The sequence below is a fragment of the Mastigoproctus giganteus genome, chromosome 8 (assembly GCF_048544385.1).
Source record: "Mastigoproctus giganteus isolate SK-2022 chromosome 8, ASM4854438v1, whole genome shotgun sequence".
Taxonomy (NCBI): Eukaryota; Metazoa; Arthropoda; class Arachnida; order Uropygi; family Thelyphonidae; genus Mastigoproctus; species Mastigoproctus giganteus.
In genome coordinates this window covers 140,092,399-140,104,581 of record NC_143582.1, presented here as the reverse complement: position 1 = coordinate 140,104,581, position 12,183 = coordinate 140,092,399, and the positions used below count along the sequence as shown (strand labels likewise).

General features: G+C 39.7%; 1 protein-coding gene across 1 annotated transcript in view; it reads left to right on the top strand.

Moving 5' to 3' along the window:
* Cad87A (cadherin 87A) overlaps positions 1 to 10,704 on the top strand; it is a 778,434-nt gene extending 767,730 nt beyond the window's left edge. The window contains exons 44-45 of the mRNA XM_090378948.1: positions 8,952 to 9,209; positions 10,283 to 10,704. Coding sequence (XP_090235074.1) covers positions 8,952 to 9,209; positions 10,283 to 10,453 — 429 coding nt within the window. The 3' untranslated portion in view covers positions 10,454 to 10,704. The remainder of the gene's footprint in view (positions 1 to 8,951; positions 9,210 to 10,282) is intronic.
* Positions 10,705 to 12,183: the final 1,479 nt, after the last annotated feature.

The window sequence follows — 12,183 nt, the reverse complement described above, 5'->3', positions numbered from 1 at the left end:
AATTTATTCAGAGTAGGGTTGACAACAAGCTCATTAAATTCTGTATGTCCCAGTCCCTGGGACATACAGAATTTAATGCGAGCACTGGGTGGCTAGATAAATTTAAGAAGCACCACAGAATTGTGGAAAAGGTTATTTGTGGAGAAAGTGTTAGTGTAAGTGAAGAAGATTAGCATTAACATAAGTAGAGGCATATGATGCAAGAAAGCAAGCTTATGCAGCAGCGACAAAAAAAAAAAAAAAAACCCTTCCACTTCACCCCTCCGTTCGTTCGAAATACCTGTCCAGCTGAGCCTTAAATTTATTTAGGCTATCAACTTCCACGACGAGGGATGGAAGTCTGTTCCACCAACCAACTACACGCTGGCTAAAGACAAATTTCCACACATCTATCCTACATCTGTCTTTTCTCAATTTGAATTTATGCCCTCTCAGGTTATTATTCTGAGCAAGAGGCAGTATCCCATCAGCATTGAGCATGCTCAAACCATTCAAAACTTTGTACACCTCTATCAGATCACTTCGCTAGTGCCTAGTCTCCAGACACTGCAATTTGCAAAACTTAAGCCTTTCTTCGTAAGAGCAACCCTCTGTTCCGTTCACTAACCTTGTTGCCCTTCTCTGTACTCGTTCCAGCAGTTCTACATCCTTCTTGAAATGAGGCCTCCAGACCTGTATACAGTACTCAAGGTGCAGCCTGACCATTGCCTTATACAAGGGAATAATCACCTCCCTATCCCTGCTAGAAAAATTCCTGTATATCATTGATAAGACACAATGAGCTACTCTTGCAGCCCGTCTACACTGCTCAGAGAACTTCATATCTTCCTGCACAATTACCCCCAGGTCCTTTTCATTCTCTACCACAGTCAGTGTAGTACCACAGAGTTGATACGTTGTTCTGGGGTTGCTGTTTCCCATATGTAGTACTTTACATTTGTCAATGTTAAACTTCATTTGCCACCTCTCAGCCCATCTGCTCAACCTTTCCAGATCCTGTTGCAGCAGCATAGCGCAGTAGCGTCCTTAACAACCCTGCCAACCTTTGTATTGCCTGCAAACTTTGACATTAAGCTTGATATACCATCATCAATATTATTTATAAATACAGAAAACAACAATGGACCCAACACTGAACCCTGAGGGACTCCACTGATCACATTAGTCCATGATGAGCAGTATCCATTAATTACCACTCTCTGTCTTCTGCCACTCAACCATCCCTTTATCCATAGCAACAATTTGCCACCAATGCCACACTGCTCCAATTAGTGCAGCAGTCTTCCATGTGCAACAGTATCAAAAGCCTTTCTAAGATCCAAATATATAATATCAAAGTTATTAGCATTTTTAGCATTAGTAGAGGCATTTGATGCAAGAAAGCAAGCTTATGCAGCATCAGCCAAAAAAAAAAAAAACCACTTCCACTTCACCCCTCTGTTCGTTCAAAATACCTGTCCAGCTGAGCCTTAAACTTATTTAGGCTATCAACCTCCACCACAAGGGATGGAAGTCTGTTCCACCAACCAACCACCCGCTGGCTAAAGGCAAATTTCCGCACGTCTATCCTACATCTGTCTTTCCTCAATTTGAATTTATGCCCTCTCAGGTGATTATTCTGAGCTAGAGGAAGAATCCCATCAGCATTGAGCATGCTTAAACCATTCAAGGCTTTATACACCTCTATCAGATCACCTCGCTGGTGCCTAGTCTCCAGACACTGTAATTTGCAAAACTTAAGCCTTTCTTCGTAAGAGCACCCCTTTGTTCCATTCACTAATCTTGTTGCCCTTCTCTGTACTCGTTCCAGCAGCTCTACATCCTTCTTGAAATGAGGCCTCCAGACCTGTATACAGTACTCTAGGTGTGGCCTGACCATCGCCTTATACAATGGAATAATCACCTCCTTATCCCTGCTGGAAAAATTCCTGTATATCATTGACAATACTCCATGAGCTACTCTTGCAGCCCGTCTGCATTGCTCAGAGAACTTCATATCTGCCTGCACAACCACCCCCAAGTCCCTTTCATTCTCTACCACTGTCAGTGTTGTACCACAGAGTTGATACGTTGCTCTGGGGTTGCTGTTTCCCATGTGTAGTACTTTACATTTGTCAATGTTAAACTTCATTTGCCACCTCTCAGCCCATCTGCTCAACCTTTCCAGATCCTGTTGCAGCAGCATAGTGTCAGTAGTGTCCTTGACAACCCTGCCAACCTTTGTATCGTCTGCAAACTTGGACATTAATCCCGATATACCATCATCAATATCATTTATAAATACAGAAAACAATAATGGACCCAACACTGAGCCCTGAGGGACTCCACTAATAACATCAGTCCACGATGAGCAGTGTCCATTGATTACCACTCTCTGTCTTCTCCCCCTCAACCACCCCTTTATCCATAGCAGCAATTTGCCTCCAACGTCACACTGCTCCAATTTGTGTAGCAGTCTTCCATGTGCAACAGTATCAAAAGCCTTTCTAAGATCCAAGTATATAATATCAAAGTTATTCCCTGCATCCAGTTCTTTTGTGACTGCATCATAGTATCCAATCAAGTTGGTCAGGCAAGACTTCCCCTTAACAAAACCATGCTGTGTCTGAGCTGTAACTGAAGTCTTGTCTAAACGATCCTGCAGTGCTTCTTTAACCAGTGCCTCCATTAATTTTCCTGGAACAGAAGTTAAGCTCACAGGTCTATAATTACTTGTGTCAGCCTTTGATCCTCCTTTGTGAATTGGGGTCACATTTGCACATTTCCAGTCTATGGGTACCTCCCCTGAGTCCAAGGAAGCTCTCATAATTATGGCTAAGGGTTTGCTTACTTCCTTTGCTGCCTCCTTTAATATAACTGGATAGATCCCATCCACCCCGGGTGCCTTTCTTGTGTTTATCTTCAACAGTTTCTCCTCAACTTTACTCCCAGTTATTTCAAGATTCTGTAGCTTACTGCTAGAGTTGAATACACCTCTGGCATTCCCCTCGCTGAATAACTCCTCATGTGTGAATGTCGATGCAAAATATTCATTTAGTTTGTTAGCTACCTGAGCAGGATCATCAACACTTGACCCATCAATATTAAGTGGACCAATCTGATTCATCCCTTTCCTTCTAGAGTTTACATAAGTAAAGAACTCTTTGCTGTTTTTCTTTGCATCCCTTTCCAAGGATTTCTCGTAATCTGCCTTTGCCTGCCTAACCTCCTTTGTAACTTGGTTGCATATCAACTTGTATCTATCATAGGCTTCTGTGTCATGTGTTAATTTGTAAGTATCCCATGCATTTTTCTTCTCTGCCATATGCCTCATTAGTTCATCTGACATCCATTTTGGCCTAAACCTTGAACAATATTTCTTAGTTGGTATGTAAAGCCTAGTAGCTTCCAAGATAAGTTCTTTGAATGCTTCCCATTTTGAATTTGCTGTTGGTAACATCATCAGTTGGTCCCACTGTATAGAATTTAAATACTGTCTCAGTCCATCGTAGTCACCTTTACGGAAGCAATAACCCTTCCCTTTACCCCTAATGGTAGTTACCTCTTTGAGTAAATCCCACTTCGGCACACTGTGATCACTGCCACCTAGTGGTTCATTTATCTGCAGATTCTTAATGCATGAAGAATCACTGCTGATAATCAAATCAAGAGTATTACACCCTCTAGTTGCCTCCCGAACATGCTGATGTAGAAAACAATCATCCAATAAATCCACAAAAGCCCTGCTAGTGTGTGAGTATCCAGCCCCCAAATTCCAGTCTATATCTGGGAAATTAAAATCTCCCATTATAAGACACTCTGATTTACTGGCCCACTCTATTTCCCTGTACAGTTCCTTATTATACTCATCAGAGTCATTAGGCCTATAGCACACTCCTACTCTCAATTTTGATCTCCCAATGTTTATGTCACACCAAACTGACTCCACACTGCACTGTCCAGCGATGTCGACTGGCTTCACTTCCTTGGTTTTTATGTGTTTCTTAACTAATAGCATAACACCTCCCCCCTTCCTATCCTGTCTATCCTTTCTGTAGACGTTGTACTCCCCAAATTGCAGTTCCGCATCCCTTATATCTGTGTGACACCACGTCTCTGATATCCCAACAATATCTGCCTTTGATGTTTTGAGCAATACCTCAAATTTATTTACTAAACTCCTAGCATTGGTGTACACGCAAGTATACCTGCACCTGTTTCTATTCTTAGCTACCCTAACACAACCCATGTGTTTACTTGTACCGCAATGGCTCCCAGCAGTCTCTGAAATACCATGCATCTTGTTTTTCAGGCTTCTGCTCATTCTAATAGAAGCAGTGCAAGAATCTCTTTCACCTCTGCCAGTGGCTACTGTCAATCTATTGGTCTTTGTCTCCCCCCAAGCTAGCAGTTTTCCGACCCACCTAACACTGCCTCGATAGCATCAGCAAATATTCTTGCACCCTTTCTATTTAAGTGTATCCCATCCCTGTAGAAGCAATCTCTCCTGTTAACAAGTACAGTCCAGGCTGAAAAAAATTCTACCCCTTGAGCCTTGCACAATCTTTCCAGGGCCGAATTGATCGACAAGGCTCTCATCATATACTCCCTCCTATCGTGTCTGGCCAGAATTGCAGACACTTTCAAATTCAACCCTAATTCTCGGCTTTTGTTCAACAGTGACCTGTACTTGTTAAGTAATTCTGCCGGTCTCCTACTCTTAATATTATTAGTGCCAACGTGTACAACTATATCACCTTTCGTGCCCTTAAAAGATGATATTCGCTCTACAACGTCATCAACCTTTGCCCCTGGCAGACATACCCTGGTCCTGTTCCACCTATCTTTTTTACAAAGCATGTTCCCCGTTTCCCTGACAATAGAGTCACCAACAACTACTAGTTCCTTCGGGACCAGCGCATTCTGCCTTGGGGGTTGTCTCTGTGTCACGCGATGCCTAAGTGCAAGCTCTGGCGTTGATGTGGGCAGCTGAGAGCTTGATGGGCCCCTCAATTTAGTTTCTTCGAGGGCATCCACCCTGTCCTTCAAGCGCTCATATAGGCCCATAAGAACGCCGAGTTGTTGCCTGATATCGATACACTCCTTGCATCGCGCACACACAAAGACATCCCCCTTGGCAGTATCATGTCCCGTACCCGATTGCTCTGCAAACATCAAGCAAACAGTGCATTTTATAAGGCTGTGAGTCAGAGGACAACTGCCCCCCTCAGTTCTGCTCTGAGCCACAGCACTTCCATTAGCTTGAGCCTTTTGCTTTGCTGCTCTGCTCTGGTTATTCCCTGCATCAAATTCTTTTGTGACTACATCATAGTATCCAATCAAATTGGTCAGGCAAGACCTTCCCTTAACAAAACCATTCTGTGTCTCAGCTATAACTGATTTCTTGTCAAGATGATCCTGCAGTGCTTCTTTAACCAGTGCTTCCATTAATTTTCCTGCAGAAGTTAAACTCACAGGTCTATAATTACTTGTGTCAGCCTTTGATCCTCCTTTGTGAATTGGGGTTACATTTGTATTCTCGAGTCTGTGGGTACCTCCCGAGTCCAAGGAAGCTCTCATAATAATGGCTAACGGATTGCTTACTTCCTTTTCTGCCTCCTTTAATATAACTGGATAGATCCCATCCACTCCAGGTGCCTTTCTTGTATTTATCTTCAACACTTTCTCCTCCACTTTACTCTCAATTATTACAAGATCATCTAGCTCACTGCCAGTGTTTACTTCATCTATGGCATTCCTCTTCCTGAATAACTCCTCATGTGTGAATGTAGATGCAAAATATTGATTTAGTTTGTTAGCAACCTGAGCAGGATCATCAACAGTTGAACCATCGATATCAAGTGGACCAATCTGATTCATCCCCTTCCTTCTAGAGTTTACATAAGTAAAGAAATCCTTGCTGTTTTTCTTAGCATCCCTTGCCAAAGATTTCTCGTAATCTGCCTTCGCCTGCCTAACCTCCTTTCTAACTTGGTTACAGATCAACTTATATCTATGACAGGCTTCTGTGTCACATGTTAATTTATATGTATCCCAAGCATTTTTCTTCTCTGACATATGTCTCAGTTCATCTGATATCCATGTAGGCCTGAACCTTGAACAATATTTCTTAGTTGGTATATAAAGCCTAGTAGCTTCCAAGATAAGTTCTTTGAATGCTTCCTATTTTGAGTTTGCTGTTGGTAACATTATCAGTAGGTCCCACTGTATAGAATTTAAATACTGTCTCAGACCATCGTAGTCGCCTTTACGAAAGCAATAACCCTTCCCTTTATAAGGCGGTAACTACCCCTGATGGTAGTTACCTCCTTGAGTAAATCCCACTTCAGCTCACTGTGATCACTGCCACCTAGTGGTTCCTGTATCTGCAGATTCTTAATGCATGAAGAATCACTACTGATAATCAAATCAAGAGTATTGCTCCCTCTAGTTGCCTCCCGAACATGCTGATTTAGAAAACAATCATCCAATAAATCCACAAAAGCCTTGCTAGTGTGTGAGTGACCAACCCACAAATTCCAGTCAATATCTGGGAAATTAAAATCCCCCATTATAAGACTCTCTGATTTACTGGCCCACTCTATTTCCCTGTACAGTTTCTTATTATACTCATCAGAGTCATTAAGCCTATAGCACACTCCTACTCTCAATTTTGATCTCCCAATGCTTATGTCACACCAAACTGACTCGACATTGCACTGTCCAGCGATGTCGACTGGCTTCACTTCCTTGGATTTTATGTATTTCTTAACTAATAGCATAACCCCCTCCTCCCTTCCTATCCTTTCTGTAGACATTGTACTCCCCAAATTCTACTTCTGCATTCCTTATATCTGTGTGACACCACGTCTCTGAAATCCCAACAATATCTGCCTTTGATGTTTTGAGCAATACCTCAAATTCATCAAAGTTATTTACTAAACTCCTAGCATTGGTGTACACGCAAGTATACATGCACCTGTTCCTTTTCTTAGCTACCCTAACACAACCCATGTGTTTACTTGTACCCCAATGATTCCCAGCAGTCTCTGAAATATCCTGCATCTTATTTTCCAGGCTGCTGCTCATTCCAATAGAAGCAGTGCAAGAATCATTTTCACTTCTGCCAGTGGCTACTGTTAATCTATTAGTCCTTGTATCCCCCCAATCTAGTTTTCCGACCCACCTAACACTGCCTCGATAGCATCAGCAAACATTCTTGCACCCTTTCTATTTAAGTGTATCCCATCCCTGTAGAAGCAGTCTCTCCTGTTAACAAGTACAGACCAGGCTGAAAAAAATTCTACTCCTTGAGCCTTGCACAATCTTTCCAGGGCCGAATTGATCGACAGGGCTCTCATCATATACTCCCTCCTATCGTGTCTGGGCAGAATTGCAGACACTTTCAAATTCAACCCTAATTCACAGCTTTTTTTCAACAGTGACCTGTACTTGTTAAGATTACAACAGTTGGAGGAACAATACCTTAAAGAAGATTTTGAAAGAATATGAACCTAAGGATGTTTTTAATGCTGACGAAATCGGTTTATTCTTTAAATGTTTACCGAATAGAACACTTGCTTTTAAGGATGATAAATGTTTTGACGGAAAACAAAGCAAAGAAAGAATCACTGTGCTAGTTGGAGCAAATATGAGAGGAAGTTAAAAATTAAGGCTTTTAGTCATTGGAAAATCAAAAAACCCAAGATGTTTTAGAGGCACAAAATCTTTGGAAGTTGACTACACCTTTAATAATAAAACATGGATGACCAGTGATATCTTTGAAGACTGGATATTAAAACTAGATAAGTTTATAACAAAAGAAAAACGTGACGTCAAAACTCCAGCCAATGGACCAAGGCATTATTAAAAATTTTAAATTTCATTATCGAAAAAGAATAACAATGAAGATTGTCAATACATTATTAGAAAATAGAAACTTGGAAGTTACAATTAACCTTACAGATTGCATCTCTGAACTGGCAAAAGTTTGGACAAACGATATCACTGAATATACTATTCAAAATTGTTTTTCGAAAGCGGGATTTGCATTGAATACAGAAGTTGAACAACTGGATGAACAAGATGAATTGCCCCTTTCACAACTGAAAAACTTTTGGACATTATTAGAATCGTCCAGAAACATCAGAAATGAAATATCACTGGATAGTTATGTTTATGTAGATCAAGATCTGACTACAACGGAACATCCAAATGAAGATGAAATACTGCTGAACAGTGTTAGACGCGACCATGATCACGAAGAAATTAACGATGACGCTGAAGACACATTACAACAACCCGTAGAAAAGCCAACTCGTGAAGAAATGATTAACGCTTTTAAAACGGTGTATGGGTCTACAGTTTTGTGAAAATGTTCCTGATAATGTTTTTAATGCTCTGAACAAATGAGAGATTTTTTTTGAGAATCAGACATTTTTTAATTATACTGTGCAAACGAAAATTACGGATTTTTTTAATTTGTGATACTTACCGGCGAAAATTGTGTAAAAGTAATTTAAATAAGTGTTTTTGATATAAAATACATTAAAAATAAATGTAGATTCATTTTCATTTTCTAATTAAATAACAATTTCTAATAAAAAAAATATTCTCTGTATAACGAAATTTCTCCATAACGGATTTTTTCGCTGGATTTATCAAATTCGTTATAGGGAAGTTCGACTGTATATATATATATTTTTTTTTTGTTAGTTGTTAGTGCATCAGCTTCTGTGGCCATAATGCACCTCCCAAAGTTTTTGCATTTTACTGTGATCCAAGCCTGAGGCAGGATTCAAACCCATGACCTTTGGGTTGCCAGATAAAAAATGAGTGTATTTATGTCAACAGTAAATTCTATCTAGAATTTTTGTATAAACTTTTAAATATAGTGATTTCATATAGTGAATTAATTTATACTTATTACTATAAATTCTATATATTTCCTATATATTTATTACTTTATATAGGAACTGAGCATGAGTGTGGCTCCTGATCATGAAAACATTGTTACGACAGAGGCAGATGTTGCTGCTATAAATTTTGGAGATGACAGTGAGAGTGCCGTTTATGCGACCTTAAGAAAGAGTACAGTGGGAAGCATCACTGGTAGCCAAATGGGGGTATTACTTCAGAATGGAAGAAATGAATATGCAACATTAAATGAAAGGTCTAGCATAAGTGGTAACACTAGTACCTTTAGAAGACAGAGAATGCCAACAACAGATGTAAGTTTCTAAAATTAAATAATAGAATAGAAGGAATGTGCCACATAAAAAAGTATTTTATAGTATGTAATATGAACCAAAAGGTCACAGCATATTCCATGCTAGAAAATACTGATCAGTCTTTGAATAAATACAGGGTGTTTATAAATGGTGGGAACACTTTCAGTAATTTATTGCACATGGAATAAGAGAGATACCATTTACTTATTTATACCACATGAAAGAGAAAACATGAAAGTTTCCCAGTTGTTACTACCGAGGCGTGTAGTTCCATCATTCACTGCCAGTTGGCATTACCTGTCGTACCTCTACTACTGGGAAATCCTACCTCGATATGCTGCGGCAGTGGTTGATACGTCAAGTTCAGGAAGATAGTGATGACTTTATTTACCAGCAAGACAGGCCCCCCCCCCCCACTTCCATAATGATGTTCGGGCCTACCTGAACAAGTGCTGGATCAGATGTGTTGGAGAAAGGGATGAATATTTTTTGAAATGGCCACTGAGATCACCGTACTTAACTCTGTGTGATTTCTTCTTGTGGGGCTACATAAAGGATCGTGTTTATGTACCACCTTTGCCACGTGATGTCCAGGAACTAAAGCTGAGAATTGAAGAAGCTACCACCACGGTCACACAGTATATGCTGGACAGGGTTAAGTCAAGAGTTCAATTACTGTGTGGGCATTTCCGTGGCACGTGGTTCCCATACTGAATTGTTGTCAAGTGATGTGATGTAAAAAAAAATTGACATTTTCTCTTTCACAAGCTTTGTATACGACACTGATATCTGTCCTAGTCTTTGCGCAGTAAATCACTGAAAGTGTTCCCACCATTTATGCTGACATAGAAAACAGTGATTCAATATGACCTAGTTCATCCACCTTTTTTTATCCAAAATGAAAAGCACTGTTTCAGTCTCAAGATCACTTTTAAGAAATGTTACTTCAGTAGAAAATTAAATATTAGAACATATATTCCTTAATCTCTCTCTCTCTCATATGAATTGGTTTCTCAGTGAGAAACCAATTCATGTTAAAGAGATTTCTCACTTTCTTTTCTTTTCTTTTTCAGGGACATGAATACCATGAACTTCACACAAAACAACTATATGATAACAAGTCCATTAGAGACCTGCCTGCTGTAGCTGCAGCGGTGGATGAGGATACACATGAAGAGAGATATCAGTCAAATCTCACAGTTAGCAAGGATGGAGAACCTGTGCTCATTGCTGAATTACTGTAAAAAAAAAAACCGCCTACGATTTAACAGTTGTATAGTTCCTCACTAGTAAATTATTTCTGTAAAGTCTGATCATTCACAAATCAGTGAGTCTAGTTTTAAAAGACAGTAACACAGCTGGTCTGCTGTTGTGCACGAAGGTTGGATCTGCACATGTTATAAAATCGAAGCTCAAAAACTAGAAAATTAATAATCATCATTGGCTGTTTTGCCTATGTTTAATCAAATGCAAAATATTTTGCTATTTCCAATAAAGTGCCTTAATTTTATCTTTATTTAAATATTGTGTGTGTGTGTATGTATGTATGTATGTATGTATGTATATAACATTATGTATCATGAAATAATAACTGTTAAGTTCATTTTGATTTATGTGCTGTAAATAAATAAATTACAACTCTATTTTCTTTGAATCTTATTAGCATTAGTAAAGGCACATGATGCAAGAAAGCAAGCTTATATAGCATCATACAAAAAAAAAAAACCCTCATTTAAGCTATCAACTTCTACGACAGATGGAAGTTTGTTTCAGCAATTAACCACCCACTGGCTTAAGGCAAACTTCCACACATCTATCCTACAACTGTCTTCTCAATTTGAATTTATGCTTTCTCAGGTGATTATTCTGAGGAAAAATCCCATCAGCATTGAGCATGCTCAAACCATTCAAGGCCTTATACACCTCAATCAGATCACCTGTGAGGTGATCTGATTGAGGTGAAGTAGTCCCCAGACACACTGTAATTTTGAAAACTTAAGCCTTTCTTCGTAATAGCAACCCATTGTACCATTCACTAATCTTGTTGCCCTTCTCTGTACTCGTTCCAGCAGCTCTACAGCCTTAAAATGAGGCCTCCAGACCTGTATACAGTACTCAAAGTGTGGCCTGACCATTGCCTTATACAGAGGGATAACCACCTCCTTTTCCCTGCTAGCAAAATTCCTATATATCATTGACAAAACCCCATAACCTACCCTGGCAGCCTGTCTGCATTGCTCAGAAAACTTCATATCTGCCTGCACAATTACCCCCAGATCTTTTCATTCTCTACCACTGTTAGTGTAGTACCACACAGTTGATATGTTACTCTGGGGTTATTGATGCCCATATGCAGTACTTTACATTTGTCAAAGTTAAACTTCGGTTGCCACCTCAGCCCATCTGCTCAACTTATCTAGATCCTGTTGCAGCAATGTGCTGTCATTATTGTCATTAACAACCCTACCAACCTTCGTATTGTCTGCAAACTTGGACATTAAGCCTGATATACCTTCATCGATATCATTTATAAATACACAAAACAACAATGGGCCCAGCATCAAACCTGGGGAACTCCACTAATAACCTTAGTCCACATAGAGCAGTGTCCATTTATTACAACTCACTGTGGTCTCCCACTCATCCATCCCTTTATCCATTGCAGCAATTTGCCTCCAATGCCACACTGCTCCAATTTGTGCAGCAGTCTTCCATGTACAACAGTATCAAAAGCCTTTCTAAGATCCAAATATATAATATCAAAATTATTCTTTGCATCAGTTCCTTTGTGATCACATCATAGCATCCAATCAAATTAGTCAGAAGACTTCACCTTAACAAACCCATGTTGTGTACAAGCTATAACTGAAGTCTTGTCTAGTGATCCTGCAGTGCTTTAACTAATGCCTCCATTAATTTACCTGGAACAGGAGTTAAACTAACAGGTCTCTAATTACCCGTGTCTCCCTTTGAT